The 25626-nt window shown below is 41.1% G+C and overlaps 2 protein-coding genes across 2 annotated transcripts in view; both read right to left on the bottom strand.

Moving 5' to 3' along the window:
• Window positions 1–25626, bottom strand: part of LOC117487470 (GTPase IMAP family member 9-like) — a 406332-nt gene that overhangs the window by 368160 nt on the left and 12546 nt on the right. The window lies entirely within an intron of this gene.
• LOC117487438 (zinc finger protein 622-like) lies at window positions 1195–14804 on the bottom strand. Its single transcript, XM_034136058.1, has 8 exons — window positions 14671–14804; window positions 13387–13659; window positions 12660–12954; window positions 10241–10522; window positions 6354–6516; window positions 5984–6099; window positions 3571–3714; window positions 1195–1758 (listed from the first exon to the last, which is right to left on the bottom strand). The coding sequence occupies exons 2-8, from the start codon at window positions 13651–13653 to the stop codon at window positions 1625–1627; spliced, it is 1401 nt and encodes a 466-aa protein (XP_033991949.1). The 5' UTR covers window positions 13654–13659; window positions 14671–14804; the 3' UTR covers window positions 1195–1624.

The following is a 25626-nucleotide window of genomic DNA, read 5'->3' as shown; positions in this document are numbered from 1 at the left end:
GAACCTAAAGAGGCACAATGATGAGGAACCTACAGAGGAACTTGATCTAAAAAATAAATGTAATTAAAACAAAGAACTCGTTAACACTCAGTCTCCATGGCAACAGAAAAACAAAAACAACAACATCAGGTCTGTCCGGAGTCTCTGCCGCTCTGAGGTCACACAGGCAGCAGCCAATCAGAGCGCGACGGTACACTCCGAAGGCCACCAGGCTGAGGAAGATGGTGACTCCCACCAGCGAGGCGGTGGCCGGGGCCGTGAAGAACTGCCAGTACTGGATCTGGCAGTACCAGAGCACGGAGAGCATGAGAACCAGCAGAGGAACCATCAGGCTGCCCACGTTCAGGGCGGAGGGGGGCGTGTCCTGCTGGGGGGGCAGCAGGTGGTCTAGGGGGGTGCGGGTGGAGATCCAGGCCAGCAGCAGCACCAGCAGCAAGACGAAGAACAGCAGCGTCACCACGTCTCCCACGCCTTCAATCAACGCCATCGCCACGGCAACACCGGTGGGCTTAGCATCCACCGTCACTTCCTCTGCAGAACAACACTTTATTTGGCAAACGCTATTTGTGTTTGCAAAAGGTGCAGCGGGCTTCAAACACGTTCCCCTCCACTGGTTTCAACCAAGCCATAAATTCAGTTGAACTTACACTTCCCCATATTTATTTGTAAGTAGATTCGAAGATACCCGAGTTTCTGACTGCCGCTAGCTGAAGCTTGGTTGCTAGGTTACTAGCTGGGTGTTCTCCGAAAAGGGGCCGGGGGAAGCAAAGTTGGGGAAACAAAGTTAGTGGTTAGTGGTTACTGGTTCCGTGTTGATTTATTTCAATACAGATTGTTGGGGGGAACTGAAAGGCTCTTACCGTACTGGTTACTTTGCAGCCCGGACATTTCCCCCCAAAACACATTTAGACGCGATCGCAACACAGAAGTACCTTTCAAATCCCATCATTTTTAAGACCCTCTAAAATCATATTTAAGACCTTTCTTATTTTTTTGATCATATTTAAGACTTTTTAAGGCCTTGAATTCTGATTATCAAATGTAAGACTTTACGGGAACCCTGCTCAGAATCCTGACTTTAAAAATAATAATTCACTTTTGGTAAGGTCTAAAGAAAAACCCTCATCCTCTTCCGTAGAAGACAATTAGAAGTAGTTATTTCTGCAAGTCTAAAACATAACTGGAAATTGAACATGTTATGCAAGTTAAGTTTAATTTATTTCCACATTTATCAGATGTATTACATGCAGAGTAGGTTTTCTAAGTGAACAGAGTCTAAAATATTGTCTTAATATCAGCTTTTAGTCAACACATAGTTTAATGAATGTGATTCATGCACTTTTATCTCCACAAAGTTGTTGATTTTGCACTCGGGTTCTTAAAGCAGATTTACGGACAGTATTCAACACAGATTTGACTGAAAATGTAATTGAACTGCTCTCGAGTTAAAGTAAAGATTCCTCCACATCAACACGACTGCATCTCCTTCGCACACACAACACAGCTTCACTTGTTTCCACGTGTTAATGATGTCGTGCCACAGACCAGCGTTTCTGCAGCTGCACTGAAAGTCTTGTGTTCTGGATAAAAGCCGACATCCTAAAAATGTAAAGTCTGCCGTGGTCTAGAACATGATTTGTAATCTGAAGTGCGCCTGCAAGATGGTGTTGTTGCGCATTCCCATCTTCTGCATCCACTTGTTCTTCATCTTCTGAACGTACTGCATGTCCTTCTGCTTGTGGTTCACGGCGGCAAAGCCTGGGAGAGAAAGGGGAGCAGATTCATCAGTTATTACGGGGTATGATGAGAAGTGAACGCGATATTTTAATCTAGGGTTCTCTAAAACAAAAAGTGAACACTTCACGTAGATTATGGGTATCGCAGCAAACTTATATTGTACAAGGAAGGTTGAAAAGCTGTTAAAAAAACCTTCCTCGATTTAAAGAAACCCCATCATGCTTTTTAGGGTGTGTTCTATAGGTTTTAGTGCATGTCAATGGTCTGCAAAGGCTAAAATCCTTGCGTTCTCTCCAGAGCAGTGTTTCTCAGAGCGTGAGTGCCCCCTAGTGGTCTGTGAGTATATTGGTAACATTTCACATTTGAAATAAATTCATTAATTTAAGTTTTCCGCACTCTCGCGGGAATATCTCTGCAATGGAGCGAGCTTAAGTTTCACTTTTGATTGCATGATATAGCCCAGCGCAACACCTTCGTCACACATGTTGCCACTTGTTTGTACCATTTTCAGGCGATTTGTAATCTGTTCTAGAAAAACGATGTATTTTTTAGGATTTCAAGAAGCGTATAAAACAAACAATGGATGTCTTTTATAAACATGTATCCATGCTGGAAGTAGATTTAGATGTTTTAGGAGTGAGATAGAGATTATTATCTAATATATGCATCCGATGAAGCATTGCATGAAGTCTGTTGATGATCAGAGGCTGTTGTTGGGGCAGACCATGCAGGCCGACGGTCACCAAGGTTCATGTTTTAATAGCATCTTTACAAAAAAAGCCCAGACGAGCCTAACATGTGAAAAAATAGCTTCGACCTCAGAGAGTTAAACTTGGGCCTGCGACCATAGCTTTACTGTCTTTTGTTTTGGGAATCCACAGCGGAGGTTTGTGTCGTACTATGCGGTGTGTTTGCATTTCTCTCAGTAGTCAACGATCTGAGAGTCTGTTGGACATAAACTCCGTAATAAATGTAGTCTACTTTTCATAAGAGGTGTAAAACCTGTGAGCATTTTAAACCGCATTTTAACTAATTGCTTATATAATCTGTAGTTGTATTTGTATTGTTGATTTAATGTGTGAACGAGGCGATGCAGAGAAGGTTAAGCTGTCATTATTAGGCTGTTATTGTTGGAGTAGTAAGAAGGCCTATTATGTTTAGGGATATTTGGGGAGTGTTTTAGTATTGGTTAAGTGTCCTTGGTATGAACAAGTTTGAGAAACACTGCTCCAGAGGGATATTTCCCCACAGACTAAAATCCATCATTAAGTTAAAATATCAATTAAAAAAACACTAAGATTAAAAAAGTTGAAAATTGTGGCTTAAAACTTGATAAACATTCATTTGAAAGCACAAAATAAGGAGAATGCTGAGAGGGAACACATCCCTGCTACAGGTGATCAAATGAAACGCACCTTTACCTTGATTTCAATCACACATTTGACACGCAATGATTATAGTTCCCATTTTAAAAAGGGGAAACCTCACATTTTATTCCTGTTACTATTAAATCCAAGAAGAGATATTTCCAACTATAAATATTTGTATTCTTTCATATTGAATCTTCAATTGGACATTCCTTATATAATATTTTGTTTTTATATAAATATCGTTATATATTATTGAACATTGCAATCATAAACTTGCTATGTTTATAACAAATACAATTATTCATTTCTATTTTTACCCTTTTAATTCGTAAAACCCAATTCCCCTCAGAATAAATGAACTATTCTGGTTGATTCCTCTCGGTTTCTTTCTCTAACTGTTGACATATCAAATGATAATAAATAAATATATATATAAATATAGTGTTTAGTGGATGAGTCTCACCTCCGTCTCCTCCCCAGCCCAGAGCTCGGTACTGCTTCATGACTCGGCCCACGGCGTTCTTGTTGTGGCTCAGAACCAGAGCTTTCTGAGCGCCGAAACGCTGTTTGTAATACCTCATGAGGGAGCGGTGTCCGATCTTAGCGCCTGAGGAAACACACAGAGACACACGTTAACACAATATGGACTATCAAACACAAACAAGCAAGGAGAGGTGCAGGAATGAGTCCTCAAACCCTGAAATAAGGGAGAATTTTAGCACTTCCTGTCCCCTGTTCTGGAAGTCAATGGTTTTTCTGAATGTGTTTTTGGTTGTTAGCGTGAAATAAGGTCTGTGGTTAACACAAGCTGAAGAGATTTTAATTCAACGACATAAAATACATCAGTAAATCCCCTACTGGTGGATTTAAACACTGCGGTTGCTAACAAGAGTCTAAATGAGACGACTAAACGTCATCACGCCCAACATTAGCTGCCTTTAGCTTAGCGGTGGTGACGTGAAGTCATGCGACCGTGCTGTAGTTCCTTTATAGCCCAACATTAGCCACCTTTAGCTTAGCGGTGGTGACGTGAAGTCATGCGACCGTGCTGTAGTTCCTTTATAGCCCAACATTAGCCACCTTTAGCTTAGCGGTGGTGACGTGAAGTCATGCGACCGTGCTGTAGTTCCTTTATAGCCCAACATTAGCCGCCTTTAGCTTAGCGGTGGTGACGTGAAGTCATGCGACCGTGCTGTAGTTCCTTTATAGCCCAACATTAGCCACCTTTAGCTTAGCGGTGGTGACGTGAAGTCATGTGACCGTGCTGTAGTTCCTTTATAGCCCAACATTAGCCACCTTTAGCTTAGCGGTGGTGACGTGAAGTCATGTGACCGTGCTGTAGTTCCTTTATAGCCCAACATTAGCCTCCTTTAGCTTAGCGGTGGTGACGTGAAGTCATGTGACCGTGCTGTAGTTCCTTTATAGCCCAACATTAGCCACCTTTAGCTTAGCGGTGGTGACGTGAAGTCATGTGACCGTGCTGTAGTTCCTTTATAGCCCAACATTAGCCGCCTTTAGCTTAGCGGTGGTGATGTGAAGTCATGTGACCGTGCTGTAGTTCCTTTATAGCCCAACATTAGCCTCCTTTAGCTTAGCGGTGGTGACGTGAAGTCATGTGACCGTGCTGTAGTTCCTTTATAGCCCAACATTAGCCTCCTTTAGCTTAGCGGTGGTGACGTGAAGTCATGTGACCGTGCTGTAGTTCCTTTATAGCCCAACATTAGCCGCCTTTAGCTTAGCGGTGGTGACGTGAAGTCATGTGGCCGTGCTGTAGTTCCTTTATAGCCCAACATTAGCCACCTTTAGCTTAGCGGTGGTGAAGTGAAGTCATGTGACCGTGCTGTAGTTCCTTTATAGCCCAACATTAGCCGCCTTTAGCTTAGCGGTGGTGACGTGAAGTCATGTGACCGTGCTGTAGTTCCTTTATAGCCCAACATTAGCCTCCTTTAGCTTAGCGGTGGTGACGTGAAGTCATGTGACCGTGCTGTAGTTCCTTTATAGCCCAACATTAGCCACGTTTAGCTTAGCGGTGGTGACGTGAAGTCATGTGACCGTGCTGTAGTTCCTTTATAGCCCAACATTAGCCACCTTTAGCTTAGCGGTGGTGACGTAAAGTCATGTGACCATGCTGTAGTTCCTTTATAGCCCAACATTAGCCTCCTTTAGCTTAGCTGTGGTGACGTGAAGTCATGTGACCGTGCTGTAGTTCCTTTATAGCCCAACATTAGCCTCCTTTATCTTAGCGGTGGTGACGTGAAGTCATGTGACCGTGCTGTAGTTCCTTTATAGCCCAACATTAGCCTCCTTTAGCTTAGCGGTGGTGACGTGAAGTCATGTGACCGTGCTGTAGTTCCTTTATAGCCCAACATTAGCCTCCTTTAGCTTAGCGGTGGTGACGTGAAGTCATGTGACCGTGCTGTAGTTCCTTTATAGCCCAACATTAGCCTCCTTTAGCTTAGCGGTGGTGACGTGAAGTCATGTGACCGTGCTGTAGTTCCTTTATAGCCCAACATTAGCCACCTTTAGCTTAGCGGTGGTGGCGTGAAGTCATGTGACCGTGCTGTAGTTCCTTTATAGCCCAACATTAGCCACCTTTATCTTAGCGGTGGTGACGTGAAGTCATGTGACCGTGCTGTAGTTCCTTTATAGCCCAACGCTGGCCTGTTACTTCAGAATTCTTAAAGTGGTGTTTACATGTGGAGATGTTCCCGCTGAACTAAACGTATCATAAACGTTTGTTATTAATAATCCAAAATCCAATGGAAAAACCATATTGACTTTTTGTGGAGGGAACCAGGCTTCCTAATTTTAACACAATTTTGAATGTGCTGCTCCTTATTATTAATAATGTTAAAAGTAGATGAAGGTAAAGTCACCTGAAGGCAGCGTCAGTTCGAGCAGTTCATCGTCATACTCGATGTTCTGGTCATCAGGAAGCTCGTCTTTGTCCTTCTCTGCGTCCTCTCCCTCTTTCCTGTCTGGGTAGCTGCTCCTGTTTCCGTAAAAGAGTAAACAAAGTGTGACTCAGACGAACAAAGAAGCAGAATAAAGGCCTTTGTTACCTTTAGATAAATATATCTGTCGTACAGTAATGTACATTTCACTCAAAACCAACCATTTCAAATCGGCTTAAAATCAAGTCTTGTTCAATAAGTCAGTTTTATTTTGAGTTTGGGCCCTTCTTTTTTTTGTATCATCTTATACCTTTTTAAAACGAATGCATATAAAAATGACGTTATTTATTACCTGAAGTCGTAGAAGTCTGCGAACTCCAGAGCGGTGTCTCCGTCCGTGAAGAGCTTACAGTGGCTTTTGTCGGTCATGTGACTCTGAACTGCTTCAGCCGAATAAAACGAGCGCCCCTTCTCGTTACACCACAGACACACGTTGCCCGCTCCCACCTTCTCTCCTGAAACACAAGAGGAAACATTCAATTAAAGCTGGGAAACATACACATTTACATCAAATAACAAGAGCATTAGGTAGTATCTTTATTACACGACTAATAACCACAACGTTTGTAGATATTACATATTTTTATATCAGAAATCCTCAATCTGAAATTATTAAGCGGTGCAGTGATCGAATATTTTTGTTCTAATATTCATACTGTACATTTTACTTATACTTCTAATTTAATATCTCAATCTTGCACACTAAATGTAAATAATATCCCACTTTCATATTGTGTTAGCTGTAATTTAGTCCGTCAATGTTTTATTTGTCAGATAGTTGACATATTTTTTCCTCATGGTCAACTTACGTTACACTTTTAAATGTCTAATGATGTACTTGTTCACCATGCTGCTGCAACGAAAGCATTTCCCAATGTTGGATTAATAAAGTATAACTCATTTTATTCATAATAGAAACAAAAACTAGAAAACTTTAATATCCTAAAAGGCGCAGTTTTCATCCAGAGGAGATATTTTGGATCAAATGTTCAATATAATCAGATAAATAAATCCATGTTTTTGTTTAATTATACTGCTTTTTAAATAAGTTATGACTGACGGTGCGTCCACACGGCAGCGTCGCGTTGAAGCTTGCCGGTGGGCGTGTCTGGTGCGCGACCAACAACCAATCACATTAATCTCCCGCCCCGGACACACAAGCACGCGGTTTGATTGGCTGGCGCTTCCGTCAACGCTTGAAAAGTTTAACTTGTCTCAACTTTCGAAGCGAGCAACGGAGCCAAAGCGACGCGACGGAACCACAATGCAGTTCGGCAAAGCGTGACGTCACCCCATTCAAAGTTAATGGGAAGCGTCTCCGTTGAAGCACGCAACGCTGCCGTGTGGACGGGCCGTAACATGTCCAGACTTTAAGTCGACTAAAACTTGAAAAAAAAAAAAAAAAAAGAATCAAGCTGACTTAAAGGTGGGGTAGGTAATTTTGAGAAACCGGCTCGAGATCACTAGAATTTGAAAATACACAACCGGAGAAAATCTGCCACTTCCTTCCAGAGCCCCTCCTCCAACACACACGAACGCGCACATGACCAATGAGGGCACGAGATAAGTTTGTGCACAGATGGAAGGCTGACAGGCAGGTAGGCCATCCAGTTATTTTAGCCGGGCCGGCTCAGATGATTGGTCGTGCTTTTTACAGTACTACAGCTTCCACAGATGAGATGTTTTAATGGATTTTTTGTCAAAGCACTTCAGATATTCATTGCTATCGGGATGTTAAGAGCATTCCATGGAATATAACAACAAGTGTATCTCGAGCCGGTTTCTCAAACTTACCTACCCCACCTTTAATATGATAATATAAAAGTAACAAGGACATTTGAACAAAAACTACATTTATAGAAATTAACAAATATGGTTTGTCTTTTTAAAACTAGCAGATGTTCAATAAATAATCGATAAACTAAGAAAAGGCTTTTCTCACAGGACTAGAAATAAAAGGCAATAAAACATTTAAAATGTGATTTAAATTGAGAGGATGTCTTTTTAAAACAACTAAGGACATTTTACACGGGACAAAACAATTAATTAAAGTTAATCTAAAAAATTAAGATTCCATCCGACCCGACGTCAGCCCGGAAAAGTGGGCGGTGACGCTCCGCCTACATGGGCCACGCTCTACCTATCAGGGGAATGAGAGGTTGCCGTGGCATGGTAACGGCATGGTAACAGCATGGTAACATGACGCTCGTGCCTCGCCCCCCTCCTTTGCAGGGCGGCGTGGTCAGCTGCAGCTCATTTGCCACAGAATCAGCCCTTGCAAAAACAGGGCTGGAATACAGCAAATAGAGCGAAATGAGGCATGGCTAAAATGCATGATCTGTTTGGTATTTTGAAAAAAAAACCTCACAGACATGTTTTATATAGGTATGGCCCTACAATATATTATTCAAATATATCATGATAGGTCCACTTTAAGTGCTTTGACAAAAAATACATAAAAAAATATCATCTGTGGAAGCCGTAATACTGTAAAAAGCACGACCAATCATCAGAGCCGGCCCGGCTAAAATAACTGGATGGCCTACCTGCCTGTCAGCCTTCCATCTGTGCACAAACTTATCTCGTGCCCTCATTGGTCATGTGCGCGTTCGTGTGTGTTGGAGGAGGGGCTCTGTAAGGAAGTGGCAGATTTGTTCCGGCTGTGTATTTTCAAATTCTAGCGCACTCGAGCTGGTTTCTCCAAAATGACCTACCCCACCTTTAAGTCTTAAAAACTGTATTACAAGTTAAGAAAAAGCTTTGAATAAATAAAGGGAAATTGTAAAACCAGTCAAAGGAATGAACTGTAAATCACTTTAAATAAACTGAAAAGATAGTTTTGTTTAACTGAGATAAGACTAACATGCCCAGACTTTAAGTCAACTAAAACTATATGATAATCAGAGTTGGGTGTAACAATATTACTTTTGTCGGTAACGGAGTAGTGTAACGCGTTACTTTTATAATTCAGTAATCACACTACAGTTACTAACATTGCCCCGACACGCGTTACTTCGTTACTTTTATAAAATCAGTCATAATCACACTGACAGACAAGAGGGGTTTCCGCCGCAGGTTTATATGTACGTAATCTGCGCGACTTGCGCGTCCACATCTCCACGCGCAGTGCTGCATAAACACGGCAGAGTCAGCGATAACTTTCGAGGGGTGGAGGTATGCCCATTATTTTGAGTTCGTCCGAAGAATAGACAGGAATGTGACGGTGAGGTGCAAACTGTGTCCAGGCCAGAAGCTGTTATCCACTGCTGCAAACACCACGTCAAACCTCAACAAACACCTGCAAAGAACACATGCTAAGGTGAAGCTAATAGCTAAGGACCCCCGAACCCAGAGTGAGGATGTTGTGAGTGCGCCGCCGCCGCAGCAAAAATTACCGGTAACCAAAGCAGAGACGGACAGGCTTGTAGCATCCTTCATAGTAGAGGTAATGTTGCCCATTTGCACAGTGGAATCACCATCGCATCGTTCAGAGATATACTGCGCAAAATACAGATAGCAGGAGACAGAGGACAGCCATAGTCAGAGCTATCTGGATCAGTCTTATGCGACAATGGAAACTGAACTAAAGAGAACATTTGAAACTTTAGCAGTCTGCGTGATCTGCCTGTAGGGAGGGGCGGGCCGGCCCTGCGAGTAAAGTAACGAGTAAAGTAACGAGTTACTTTATGTAGAGAGTAACGAAGTAGTGTAATATATTACTTTTTTTTTTAAAAGTAATATGTAATATGTAATATATTACTTTTTTTTAGTAACGACCCCATCTCTGATGATAATATAAAAGTTACAAGGACATTTGAACGAGGACAAGGAAATTGGGAGAGGTTCAATTAATAATAATAAAAAAAAAGGCATTTCTCACAGGACTAGAAATAAATGCAATACAATTTTTTTAATTCAGTACAAAATATATATATATATATGTGTATTTTTTTTTAACATCTAAAAAGGCCATTTGGCGCAGGACTAAGACTAGATTAAAAAAAATAATCAAGCTGAGGTTAAAACACTAATAAGGATGTGATTAAATCTTAAAAACTGTATTAAAAATTAAGAAAAAGCTTTGAATTGTAAAAACCAGTCAAAAGATTGAACCGTAAATCAGCTTGTTTTAGCCATTGTGCAGCTTCCACCTGGAGTTCATTCACCTCCACAACTCACCGAGGTACCGCATGAGGCCCTTGAGGTCGACGAGGAACTCGAGGTCGGGGATGAAGAAGCTGTGGACTCTCGTCATGTGGGCCACGTTCTTCATCAGAGACTTGGAGTGGTGTGAGCAGAACAGGCAGTCTGTGACGGGGATGGATCCCGGCAGAGCAGCTGGACGTGGGGCGGAGACGGCAGCAGCAGCCCCTTCCTCCTGGTCCATCGTCTCCTCTTCCTCCTCCTCCTCCTCCTCTTCCTCCATATCATCATCCTCCCCCTCAACGTCTTCCCACTCTTCTGGAAGATTGTTAAGGGAAAATATTGGAGTCAGAAGCTTTATTTCTTTTTGCCCTGTTTCCAAAGTGCTGATTCTCTGTCTGTTACTTTAGATGAAAATAAGGAGCCCCTCCCCACGCCCCTCTGAGAGAGATTTGGTTAAAAATAACTCAATGGTGCTCTAGGAGGAGATTCAGGTGATAAGGTGGGGGGGGTTACCTTGGTTGCTGATTGGCTAATGGTTACACAAGACAAAACATCGTTATGACATCATCAAGTGACCAAAATCTGATCAGCTCATTTTCAGACAGGTTTTTATAGAAATGGATCAAAAAGAGAGAGAATCTTTGTTCCTGAGACTTTCAGAGTCTCTTTCCACAGAGGGGACACATGTTGATGAAGAAGAGACATGAAGAAGAGGGGACACATGTTGATGAAGAAGAGACATGAAGAAGAGGGGACACATGTTGATGAAGAAGAGACATGAAGAAGAGGGGACACATGTTGATGTAGAAGAGACATGAGAAGAGGGGACACATGTTGATGAAGAAGAGACATGAAGAAAGAGGGGACACGTGTTGATGTAGAAGAGACATGAAGAAGAGGGGACACGTGTTGATGAAGAAGAGACATGAAGAAGAGGGGACACATGTTGATGAAGAAGAGACATGGAGAAGAGGGGACACATGTTGATGAAGAAGAGACATGAAGAAGAGGGGACACATGTTGATGAAGAAGAGACATGAAGAAGAGGGGACACATGTTGATGAAGAAGAGACATGAAGAAGAGGGGACACATGTTGATGAAGAAGAGACATGAAGAAGAGGGGACACATGGTGATGTAGAGAGACATGAGGAAGAGGGGACACATGTTGATGTAGAAGAGACATGAAGAAGAGGGGACACATGTTGATGAAGAAGAGACATGAAGAAGAGGGGACAACATGTTGATGAAGAAGAGACATGAAGAAGAGGGGACACATGTTGATGAAGAAGAGACATGAAGAAGAGGGGACACATGTTGATGAGAAGACATGAGAAGAGGGGACACATGTTGATGAAAGACATGAGAAGAGGGACACATGTTGATGTAGAAGAGACATGAAGAAGAGGGGACACATGTTGATGTAGAAGAGACATGAAGAAGAGGGGACACATGTTGATGAAGAAGAGACATGAAGAAGAGGGGACACATGGTGATGTAGAAGAGACATGAGGAAGAGGGGACACATGTTGATGTAGAAGAGACATGAAGAAGAGGGGACACATGTTGATGAAGAAGAGACATGAAGAAGAGGGGACACATGTTGATGAAGAAGAGACATGAAGAAGAGGGGACACATGTTGATGAAGAAGAGGGGACACATGTTGATGTAGAAGAGACATGAAGAAGAGGGGACATATGTTGATGAAGAGACATGAAGAAGAGGGGACACATGTTGATGAAGAGACATGAAGAAGAGGGGACACATGTTGATGAAGAAGAGACATGAAGAAGAGGGGACACATGTTGATGAAGAAGAGACATGAAGAAGAGGGCACACATGTTGATGAAGAAGAGACATGAAGAAGAGGGGACACATGTTGATGTAGAAGAGACATGAAGAAGAGGGGACACATGTTGATGAAGAAGAGACATGAAGAAGAGGGGACACATGTTGATGTAGAAGAGACATGAAGAAGAGGGGACACATGTTGATGAAGAGACATGAAGAAGAGGGGACACATGTTGATGAAGAGACATGAAGAAGAGGGGACACATGTTGATGAAGAAGAGACATGAAGAAGAGGGCACACATGTTGATGTAGAAGAGACATGGAGAAGAGGGGACACATGTTGATGTAGAAGAGACATGAAGAAGAGGGGACACATGTTGATGTAGAAGAGACATGAAGAAGAGGGGACACATGTTGATGTAGAAGAGACATGAAGAAGTAGATTTTGCATAGTAGGTGACCCTTAAGTATTCCAGTCATGTTTGTTGCATGTTTCTATTTGATTGTATTTACTTGTTTAAAATGAAATGTGTCTTTAGGTTGAAATACAAAATCTGTCCAGGGACGACAGATGAAAAATAGCTTCTTGGCTAACTGCTTTCTTTCTTCATAAATCAAAAAGTTAGAATTCTGAAACCCTCCCTCGTCTCTCTTCCTTACCTTCCACAGCTGCTGTCGCTCCAGTGTCCTTCTCCCTCCTCTTGGCTTGCTCCTCCAGCCACATCATCCTCGGAGGACACTCCAGCTGCTCCGCTGTCCTCGGCTTCTTCTCTGCCTGAGCCGCTGGACCGGGTCGTTGCTGCTCCTTCAGCACCTGCTGCAGCGCCTCGTTTCTTGCGTCTCGATCCTCCTTCTCCTCGCCCAGTCCCTTCTCCAGGTTCTTCTCGTTCATCTTGTCCACCTTCTTCTGGGCGGCGAGCAGCGCCTGCTTCTCCGCCTGCAGGTGTTTGTGGGACTGCAGTGTAGATATGGCAATGAACATCTGACGTCACAGGCTCCTCCAACAGAGCAACATAATACAATTGTGCAAGTAAAACTAAATTAATTTTAATTTGTAATAAGATTGATGTGTTCAGGGTTCCTGCAGGTTTCACCAACTCAAATTGAAGACTTATAATATGTGTGTGAGTTGCAAACAGATAGATGAGGTGGTTTTAGACCTGATACTATATAATATGTGTGTGTGTTGCAAACAGATGAATGAGGTGGTTTTAGACCTGATACTATATAATATGTGTGAGAGTTGCAAACAGATGGATGAGGTGGTTTTAGACCTGATACTATATAATATGTTCATAAGTTGCAAACAGATGGATGAGGTGGTTTTAGACCTGATACTATATAATATGTTCATAAGTTGCAAACAGATGGATGAGGTGTTTTGGACCTGCAGGTGGTTCTGGTAGGCGTTGATGCTGGAGAACTTCTTGCTGCAGACGGCACAGCCTTCGGTGGCCGCCGTGTCGCTCAGCTGTTTCTCCGCGGCCACTCGCTGAGACAGAACTCGCTCCTGGAAGTTTTCCGCGGTGACCGGCGGCATGTCGGCGACTTTACGCTTCAGGTTGTAACGGTGCCAGTCGGTTTTATAATGCGCCCGCTGCACCTCGCCATCTGTGAACGCCACTCTGCAGCTGATGCAGGTGTAGGAGGACATGGCAACCTGAGGGAAACAAGGGGGATGTTGAAATAAGATTATTTACTGTTGGGAAAATACTGAATGTCATAGTAAATAGTAATATGAGAGTACACATGATAACAAAAGGTATCCCAACTGTAGCTGTGTACATGACAGGATGTATGATTACCTAGAAGAGCATCAGGACTGTTTTAGGCATATGATAGCTATGTGATTAACATGATAATACTTTTCTACATTTTACTCAAGTAAAAGTATAAAAGTATTATCATCAAAATATAGTGAAAGTAGCGACAGTAAAAGTAGTCATTGTGCAGATTGGTCCATTTCAGAATAATATATATGATATGTTTTATGATGATTGATCATTAAAGTGTTCTCAAAGCTGGTAAAGGTGCAGCTAGTTTGAATGACTTTGTATACTGCAGGGTAGCTTGTGAATTTACTCCAGGTGGAACTAAAGTATGATTTAACACTTGATTATATTTCACACCATTAATCCACATCTGTAAAGTAACTAAAGGTATTAAATACATCTAATGGAGGAAAAGTACATGATTTACCTAAGTCGTAGTAAAAAATGTACCTCGAAATTGTGCTCGAGTACAGAACTTGAGTAAATACACTTAGTTACTTTACATCACTGGTATTTAGTGTCTCTCCTGTAACTTGTTTCTATGCTTTAATGTTCTTTATTTGTCTCATACTGCCTGTGTGTAACTCCTTTAAGATGAAGTCTGGTCAGTTGTCGGTTAGCCTACCTAGCTAAACAACAGCTAGCGCTCTGATAAAAGCACTAAATTACGTAATAAAATGAACTGAAATAGATCCCTAACGCCACCAACTACAACTAAGCACACGTACAAATAATAAAAACACGAACTATTAAATTGTATTGGTGATATTTAGACAAGCTAAGCTAACATCGACTAGCAACCAACACTTCAGGCTAAGTAAACATCCGTTAAAAACCGTTAGAATCTGCGACATTCAAAATACTCAAACCAACCGACAGTTTAAAACATGTCTACTCACCTGTTTAGTGAACTGTCTCCTCTGAAGAAAGTGTTTTAATCTCTTGTTTGGATAAATTAGCTCCTGTCTTGCTTTCTACAGCACAATACGCATGGAGAAATGAAGGAAACACGTGAGGCTCTCTTCACAGGGTGAACTTCTCCTCTTCTTGATTTACCGCCACCTACTGTATTGGAGTGTGGACCAGAACCATCTATGCTGAGAGATGTATCCATAGATCTCAATTTTACCATCAAAGAGGACCAGTTTGATGCATTTAACTTCAAAATCTTAAATATGTCATGCCCCGGACTCCCCTAAAGGATGTGAGATACCCCCCCTCACTTAACAATGTTTCACATGGATAGGAAACTAAATACATTTGCACACTTGTTATAGTAACCATGTTTTGGTAGTACATTGGTCGATTGTAGAGTTTTAATTCAGTATTTACATTTCATACTGTGTATTATTTTGATACTCGATTGATATATATTGACAAAGGATAGTCTTTTTTTCTGTAGTCATCAGGCTGAACGACCAAGGGTTAACAATCTAACCCAGCGGTGTCAAACTCAAATAGTGGGCCAAAATAAAATAATGGGTACTAGTCGAGGGCCGGACTGGTTCAATGTTTATTGCAAAACGTATTGAAATGAACTTATTGCACATATCAAACCTGGAACTAACAAAGCTTAAATGATTGCCTATAAAAACAACGTTAAACATTAAATAATCAGTTGCATTAATTTCTTATGGCTCTATCTGCAGAGTCATTTCTTATGATTACATTTTTCCACAGGCCAACAACAGTTTCAAAAAAACGATTTCCCTCAAAGAAAAAACCAAACATGCCCTGTTGTCTCAAGAAAGAAAGTGCAGAAGGAAACATCCATTGAAACTCAGTGTGCTGCTCTGTGATGCTAGCTCAAGCCAGATATCTCATCTTGGGTGCAAGTTCATCAATGTTTGGGCTCAGGCTCTGAGCTGAGGAGACCCTCAGGATTGAGTGAAGGTGTGCGTGCAATATACCGGCGGGCCAGATCTAATAGTAATTAGAAATTATCCTGCGGGCCGAAATTAAATCTACCACGGGCCGGATTTGTCCCCCGGGCCTTGAGTTTGACACATGTGCCTTAGCGTATTAACATCTTGCTTTTATTGCTTTTAAATTGTCTATGGTTTTTACATGTACTTGTTTTATGGTGTGTGTGAGCTGTGCTGTGTTATGTTGTGTATGTTTTGTTTTGTTTATTTGACTGTACAGCACTTTGTTCTGGAGGTTTAAAGTGCTCTATAAATAAAGTATTGTATTGTATTCTTTAGGATTAATTGTATTTTTACACATATACCTCGAATGATGTCAGTAAAGCATTACTCATTTATTATCAGCTTTATTTCATGATCACTGAAAAACACATTATTCACAATCTCTACATAATTATCATTGTCTGTGGTGCAGTCACAGTGATTACCTGAAAAACATGCATGCACTCCACACGTTTCTTACATCACTGAGATAAATGACCCATTAAACCACAAAACCCAGAGTCCAGAAAGATGCCATATATGGACTTTATGTTCTATGGTAAACAAAAAAAGTATTAATATCACCTATGTTGCATGGAGTGTGATTTGCTGGAAGTTACAGATATTGCACACCTTGCACCACTTTATATGTCCACTATGTGGTGCTAGAGAAACACTATTAACAAACAGAATGTTACTAAACATCAATTGTAGACCACACATTGTTATTTTCATGATGTTTGTCACATGAGGCTGACTACCTGTTGCCTTTAGGTGGTGCTATGACTTATCAAGCACTCAACATTGGTAGTTTGGAGACTGTACAATGAAGTTACAACAACTTCCTGTTTCATGGCGAGTGTCTATGGCTGCCATCGTTATGGAATTAAAAAGGTACTGGACAAAAGTTTAGTTATATAATTAAATATACCTGTTAATACCTGATAGATATTGTGCATCTACGGTGAAGATTAACAAGGAGTCAGACAGCCAAAGGTTTGCTAAATCTGCTGCCGTCCAGCATCAATCCTGACTGTCTCACGCAAACCGGCTGTCATCACAATCCTGTAAAGAATTTAATAAAGCCCTTTATAAACCTAATTATGAAAGGGGTGTTCTCAGCTTCCTGTCTGGCCTTCCTTTCCTGCTCTTCTCTTAATCTCCTCCTTTCCTCCTCCATTTCTCTTTCACGAGTTTCAAGTAGCTTTTTCATCCTCTCTTTGTCATCTTTCACTTCCTTCATTTGTTGCTCATACTTTTCCGATATTTCCTTCTCCATTTCCTCCTTCTCTTTGCGCATTTCCTCTTCTCTCTCTTCAAGGATTCTCTGTTTCTCCTCTTCTATGGCCCTCTCTGCCTCCTGGAACATTTCATTGGTGTAATGGCTTCCTCCGTTCTTCTTTGTTATCTTTCTGATCTTGTCGAGCAGCTCTCTGACCTGAGAACGATCCTTCACCTCATTATTGAAGACGTGGTACTGCCCGTAACATCTGGCCACAAGTTCCTGCAGCTCTTCGCTTTCCTTCAAGGACTCTTTGATAGTTTGGTCTTCGAGCAGATCACCGTGAGTAAAGAGAACCATGCTGTATCTGTCTGCTTCCTCTCCAAAGATTTCCTGAATCTTCTTCACTGACTGACTTTCTTCATCTGTGAATCTGCCCAGTTTGATGACGACCAGGAAGACATGGGGTCCAGGAGAAGCATAAGAAATGCTCTGGCCAACATCGTTTCTGGTCTTGTTTTCATCAGTGCTGGTGTCAAACAGACCTGGAGTGTCAATGACAGCAACCTTTTGTCCATCCACTTCCCCAAAGGCCTTAGCACAGTCTTTAGTCAGAGATTTAAAAGAAAACTTTGATTCAAAGTCCTGTTTTCCCAGAATGGTGTTTCCTGTGGCGCTCTTCCCAGCTCCAGTTTTCCCAACCATCACAATTCGGACAACCTTATCATTGTGGCCCGAGTATGTGTTGTGGCAGTTTTTAGAAGGTTGAGACGAACAGACTGAAAAACAGAAAAAAACTATTTATTGCTGTGTTCATACATTTGTTACAAACTCAATTGTTTCACTTTGAGGTTCCAAATAGAGCCTTTTATGGTTATAAAAATAAAGCACAAAGAGTGCCTGTCAGACCCTCTAACATCTGATATCCCCTCTCTTTGAAAATTAACACATTTACACTTGGGGCCCCAAGCGACAATAGGCGCGTTCACACCAAGTACTTTGCCGTATTTAGTGCCGGCACTCAGTCCCCCGGCACTTATTACTATTACTATTAGAAAAGTACCATCTCTCAGCAGGCACTAAAAATGGGGGTAAAAGTTCCCGAGATGAAGTGCTCTTTTTGGTGTGAACGCGACATAAGGGGTACTAACGGAACTAAACGTGAAATGTACGGTGAAAAGTACTCCGGTGTGAACGTGGCTATTGTGAGATGAGCTCCCCCCCCCCCCCCCCCCCCCCCCCCCCCCCCACACCGACAGGAGTGAAACATTTTTTTTGGAAAAAAATACTTTGCAAATATAATTCCTGTTTATTATTATTATCAACACAGTTACTTTTGTATACAGTGAGGTAAATGGTAAATGTGCATGCATGTCGTTCAGTATGCGTTTACAGGTGAATACGTCTGCATTTCCTGGATGCAAAGTCATCGACAAGGTCATCGTATGACAGCTGCTGTGCCAACTGTGCGTTGATGCTTATGATAGCCAGGCCACTTAAGCGTTCTTGTGCCATTGACGACCGGAGGTACGTCTTCATAAGCTTCAGTTTGGAAAAGCTTCTCTCAGCAGACGCAACTGTAACAGGAAGAGTTACTGCTATGCGGAGGGCAATCCAGAGATTTGGGTACAGTTCCTGTAACTCACTTTTGTGGAGAAATGACAAGATCTCCAGAGCAGTTTTTAATATAATTAATGCAAATAAACTACTTCTACTAATAATAATAATAATCATAATCATAATCAATTCAATAATATAAATACTATATTATTTTATTATAATATAGTTGTAATATAGTCAATATTAGACAAAACATGCTTATTACATGCTCAAAAACTGATATTTCTTAAATCTGTATTCCAATGTAGTTCCCTCTGTCAGCAATGTATCAACAACTACACACACATTTCTATCAGTATTTCTCTGTGTTGTGGTTGAAATGATGATGACTGTTAGTAGTTAAGGGGAGAGGCTGAGCATCACCATGAAATGTGCAAATTGACATAAAAATGAATAAAAGGGGAAAAAATGCTCCATGTTTTTTAGGCTGTAAACTTTAACTGTTATGTAAGCCAACTAGACAGACAGTTTATCACTCTTCCTCCTGTACATTAGCAGATAAAAGGCATAAAATACTTGAATAAATGGTAAATAAAGAATGCTGGAAATAACTGCATCTCCATTAGCCTATATCAGGGGTCGGCAACAGGCGGACCGCGGTCCGGATCCGGACCCAGACGCCGACCTATACGGACCCGGGCCTATAATCAATACATTAATAGGGGATTTCAATTTTGACGGGGCGATTCTATTTTAACCGCCGCCGACAGGGGGCGAAAGAGACGAGTGAGCGATACAGGGAGAGAAACACAGAAGAAGAGACGAGAGAGCGGCAGAGGAAAGTGAGTGAAGAGAATCATTAGCGATACAGGGAGAGAAGCGGTGAATGTGAATACATTTTGGAATACTTTTTGGAATTATTGGTGGAAAAGTTTCCTCATAAAATGTAATATTCATTACCAGCAGAACTGTGTGCACACTGCACAGCGCTGCAGCATGTCTGTGAGGCCCCGCCCCCGCACGCAGATCAGAGAGAGAGATCTCTTTTAAAATATATAGAAACGGAGATGGTTCGATAAAATGTGCAAGATAACGTTTATGTAGCATTTCTTTATTGTCGAAATGATGACATTTCATAACGGGATCAAATCAAAGTGAATGGCCTGCTGCTGCTGAATGCATGGGGCAAGTGACTGGAAACAGTTTGAAAAGTTATTACGTCGTTTCAGATAATAAATAATAATAGTAATTCATTCTATTTAGGGGCGCCTTTCAAAGCACCCAAGGACACCTGACAATTCATAACATATTCTAAGGAAAGGTTTAAGAGAGTACAAATAATGCAGTCCTGGTGATGTTTTTTATGTGGGGTGCAGATGAGAGGGAGCTGTCCAGAATGACCCAAAGATGTTGTGTTTGAGTTGTGCTCTTGATAAGCCATTAAAACAGTAAAATAAGTGTCTCCTGTTCACCAAAACATACCCATCTGTTATAGAAAAATAAAGTATTCCAAAAGTATTCTAAAAGTAATCTGAATACGTTACTTTTTTAAGACACGTAACTCTAACTGTATTCGGATTACTTTCAGAGCCATGTATTCAGTAACCGATTACATTTACAAAGTAACCCTCCCAACCCTGATTAAAAGTGCCAAAACGCCACTATGAGACAAAACACAAAGTGTTTGACCAAACATTCCCTCTCAAGTCAGAACTGAGGTCACAAAAAATAAGCAGTCTCAGAGCCCAGTATGATCAGTCCACCAGGATCAAAATGAAAACTAAATATCGTTCCAGGGCAGGCTAACCGAGGCTAACCAATGAGCACCTGCGTGTGTATGAGAATGGCCCTGACACCATTTCAGCCCAGATTTAAACACCTGGCAGGACAAGCTCAAGCTCAATTCTCGCACTGAATTAAAGAAAAGTGAGTGAGGGACTGCAATATAAGAGGGAAAGAAAGAGAAACTTTAAAACTGTTCAATTGTTATGATGTGTAAAGACTGATATGTTCTATAATCGTCTGAAACTGTTAAGTCATGATGTGAAACGGTTAACAAAGCTATTTTATTTATTTCTCTATTTTATTTTTAAATGCAGCCCGAGAGGAACATTACACATATCCACAGTATTTACTGTATATCTGTATAGTTCAATGTTAATTGACAATAAATATTGTTGTTTATGAATTGTACTTTCTTTATCTGATTGGCAGTCAGTTGTTGATTACATGCAGACGTTGATAAAGCTACAGGCTACTTCAATATATATCACACTAATTCATAAAGCAAGTTAGATATTTTGATGTTCCGGACCTTTGCATGGGGAGATTTTCTCTAACTGGACCTCGTTGAATTTTAGTTGAATACCCCTGGCCTATATGCTATGCAGAGACTGCCTTCTTCATGTCCTGAATTGCAGCTGATGTTTTAATATGGCAATTGGCAAAAGTTTGACATTTGACTTATACAACATTCGCAAGTTATACATTTGACTCATACAATAACCCACCAGGGGGGGGGGGAGAACTGCGCTCAAGCCGAGCTCATAAGCCGAGGCTCCCTGCGCGAGGCCCCCTGCACAATGTGAGGCCCCATGCAGCCTGCATGGTCGGCCTGTAGGGACCGACGGCCCTGCATTTACATCAAACCAAACAATATAATCTAAAATCACATCACATTAAATCAGAAGGATACCCAACTTGTGCAGGAGCATTGGCAGGAACACAGGGAATCACACAAGGACAAAATAAAACCACACATCAGGAACCAGAGGGGATCATAGACGACATATCGAAAGCGAACACAAGGGGAGACATATATCAGACAAACAGGCGGGAAAACAGGAAGTAAAAACAGACATCACACACGGAGGTAAATGGACTGTACTTATAAATCTCTTTATCAGGTCTTCTGGACCAATCAAATCTCTTTACACACTGCGAGTCATTCACCCATTCACACCTCATTCATGCAGAGCAGCACTACATGCTCTAGGGAAGCTTGCATTTGTGGCGAGGTGGTGCGGCTAGGTGTAAGAGGGCGGTTGCTGACAACGCCATCTGGGGGAGTTTCACCCCCAGGAAATTGATAATAGAGAGGCGAAGTCACGCCCATCTACTTCCGGTCCATGGGACCTTATTTATGAAAAATTAGGTATTGAAGTCAATGGAGAGAGAAAACGTATCTTTCGATCCCGTTTGAATTGTGCCATGAATTACACATATGATGTTTGTCAATTTAAAAAAATAATTTCCATGTCAAAAAAGTCACAGTTTGTCGTAAAACTGTTGAAATATAAGACTATGAAAAATATGCAACTAGAAAGACTACAAGAGTCGCGTAAGTGATGTCAGTAACGTTACACATTACACTCGTGTTACTCACCGAAACCTTGTAAAGCCGGTCCCGCATGCTGGCTCTTACGAAACCGACAAACTCCCCTTGGCCAGACTTGTAGTGATTTTCACCTCTTTTAACACTTTTCGCTTCATTCTGAAAGAAAGAGGTGAAATGTGCTAACGTGACGGCCATCTTGGTGTTGGTGACGTATGCAAGACCAGAGATGTAGTTCATTGAGCGCTTCACACAAAAAAATGTGTTACTTCACAGTTTTACGACACATTTTAATTTTTTTGACTTGCAAAATTATCTTTTAAATTGACAAACATCATATGTGTAATTCGTTGCACAATTCAAATGGGATCGAAAGATAATCTTTCTCTCCCCATTGACTTCAATACATAATTTTTCCGAAATAAGGTCCCATGGAGCTCCCCCGGAAAGGGAGGGACTTCGCCACTCTATACCCCGGCCACACAAGGACGATAACGGTCGTATCTGCTACAGTTCTCTATCAGATAGACGGTTCGGCCACACGAGGCCGACACGGAAACGCAGAAAATGATAACGATAACGATAACGGGTCCCTAGGTGGGTAGATCTGTAAACGAAACGCTCTGGGGGGGCAAACGGCTCTGTGTTTACGCCTATACAATCATTTCCTGATAACGATGAAGCAATAACCCCGCCTCTCCCCACCTCTCCTGCTCAGAGATCAGCTGCTGGGCTGTCAGAAGAGGGGGAGGAAAAGAGAGGCTCCATTTTTTATTATTATATTCTTATATAGAGTCGTTATCAGTTTGTTTTAAAGCTCAATAAATAGCAAAGAAGACCTCTGACCGGCACTTTTCTAATTTTGTCTGGAAGATTTAAACTTTAACGGACATGTTGACCGGCGAAAAAAAATATAACAGAAACTCTGCCGCGCGGTCCCCTCGTCCCTTGGAAGAGGCGGAGAGGTGGGTGTTTTTCATCTGCTGGTGGACTAACCGGAGAGAATTACAGCAGGAGCAAACGCTTGCCTTGGGGAGGGAGAAAAAGAGCCAGAGTGTCCACAGCGGAGAATAAACAGAAGGGCAACCATGGCAACCATGCGCAGGAAGTCTTCTTCGCTGCTTTTGTGGCAGGAGTACAGCGCCACTTACATAAGCCACTTACATAAGCCACTCACATAAGCCACTTACATAAGCCACTTACATAAGCCACTTACATAAGCCACTTACATAAGCCAGGCCTGGCTTATGTACTACAGCGTCTCCAGCGCTTTCGAGCGGTCTCGTGTGAACGGACACATTTCTGGTGCCTGTTGCGTGTGGACGGAAGACTTTTTTGATAACGATTGCGGTCCTTTACCGTTATCGTCCTCATGTGGCAAGCACCTAAAACTAAGGTATTATACTTTAAGGACAATCAGGTTTGTTTACACCACAAGCAGAGACAGTTAAAGCGTCAATATCAAAATAACAACAACTTGAATAAACAAATAAACCAAATCAAATTAAATGTAAACAACAGCAATGCAAACAAATAACTCAATTGTTCACAAAAGGAAAGAAACAGATAATTGTAATTTAACTCCAAATGTTTTGTCACTAGAGTCTATTGTACAGTATTCATATTCTAATATATGTAAGAACATAAATGGATATATTTGTATATACACACAATACTAAAGAGAAACCCCTACAACATAATTAGTTTATCTGGTTTTACTTTTTATTATTCATTTGATGAAGAAATGTATTAAAATAAATGTAATCTATAAACTTCTGACAACATTTCTCCCCAATTCCAAATAAAAATATTGTAATTTAGACCGTTTGTTTGTCAGAGAAAGACAACTGGTCAACATCACAAAATGATGCATAGAAAACATTGTCATATTCAATTTTAAACATTAAAATACTTATCTTTTAACTTGAGGTGAGTTTAGGAATCAATAGTTGGTGGAATATTTGCATCAATGGTGGCACAAGATAACAGCAGCAATGATGTCTTGTGGAGAGGATGCCAACAAGCATGGAAGCTCTGATTGGAAATACATATCTATAATATTCCACCAAGATGTTGATCTCTAAACTCTGCCGAAGTTAACACATAAGAATGATGTTGCGGTTGTGGCGCAGTGGACTAGTTGGTGTTCGGATCAGGGGAGCACAGGTTCAAACCCCACTGCAGTCAGCATGTCGTTGTGTCCCTGTCACCCCAAAGTGCTCCTGTGGGGATTGCCCACAGTATTGAGTATGTAAGTCACTTTGGATAAAAGCGTCTAACAAGTAACATGTAATGTTGTTAAGAAAAGAATATGAACAAGGTTTCTTGGCATTATTCAAGACCTGAAACAACTGCAACCTTTTTGTAATTTCATTTGTTAATACATCTAAATGACACTATCTTTATTTGTATAATAAAGAGAATAGTCAAGGGTTCCTTCAGCAGATCTAACAGGACATTATTTCTGGTCCAGCTGAACTCCTTTCTGTGCCATACACTTCTGTAGCAACACCTTTTGTGTTTCACTTCCTTAGAAAATAAACTGATCTGATGAATGATCCGATGATGAATCTCCTCACCACATAATCAGAATCTGGCCCGTCAGGTATTTGGCACAGGAAATAATATCATCCCTTAAAGAAATACAAAACACTTGAAATACAAACACACTGACATTATCAATGATTTCATAATTAGTTTTATTAACCAGACTCTTCTTGAATATCCAGTCTTCCTGCATGTTCATGGTTCCTTTAGATAACTGCAAACCAAGTTTTGCCACCATCCCATGTACAGAGTGAAGGCAGCTTTGACTTGTTGCTTTTAGTCTGTTAGCAACATGACATGTTTATGTTTCATGACGTGAGTTTATTTCTGGCTAATAATCACACCTACTAATTGACCTATCAGGAGCTTTTGAGTCTTTGTAATTGTACCCCCAGGCTTGGATCAAGCTGGATCAGCAAGGTCTGACTTCTACTAACTTCTGGTGAACCTGGTTTAATGAACTAGCTGTTTTACGGCATACAATTTACTACATTTGCTAAAGTGATCCAGATTATAGTGTCTGTAATGAGGTGTGGCCCTAACTAAGTGTGAGTGAGTGGCAGTTGTGCAGTCTTACCTAAAAGCAGAAGAGGACGACGTGCAGTAGTTTTAGGTTCTCCCAATCCGAATGGGTGGGATGGTATTATTTTGAGAAATGGTTCACAAATATACATGGTTTATAATTTATGCCTTTATTCTATATTCTCGTTACAATGTGACAAATATTCCTTCTGAATTACGACTTCACTCAAAGGTCATCATTTATTCTCATATCTTTTTTACATCTTCCAGTCCGTTATCAAGGGTTGTATGTAGTCTTATGTGTGACCAAATAAAACATGACAACACATATAATTCAGTTAATACCAATTAGTTAGAAACCACTTAAACACACTAACTTTTTCTTACTTGAATATCTGAGACATCCACAACGTTATTAACACACCTTGATTAACCAATATTACTTTAAATCACTCTAAACAAGAAAATCCAAAAAGTGACGATAAAGATGTGCAAAGAATCAGACAGTCAAAGGTTTGGTAGATCTGCTGCAGTCCAGCAGCAGAAGGTCAGACGCTCTCTCATACAAACCAGCTGACATGTTAGTTATTCTTTTAAAAATAAATCTATGATACTTTACAAGATGATTTCTTTTTCTTCTCAGCTTTCATTCTGGCCTTTTCTTTCTCATCTTCTCTAATTCTCATTCTTTCCTCTCTTTCCTCCCTATTGCGATCTTCCATCATCTTATACAACCTCTCCTTATCATCTCTGAAATCCTTCA

Source organism: Trematomus bernacchii, unplaced genomic scaffold (genome assembly GCF_902827165.1).
Source record: "Trematomus bernacchii unplaced genomic scaffold, fTreBer1.1, whole genome shotgun sequence".
NCBI classification, from domain to species: domain Eukaryota; kingdom Metazoa; phylum Chordata; class Actinopteri; order Perciformes; family Nototheniidae; genus Trematomus; species Trematomus bernacchii.
Note: the sequence above shows the minus strand (reverse complement) of the source record. Positions and strands in the feature narration are given on the sequence as shown.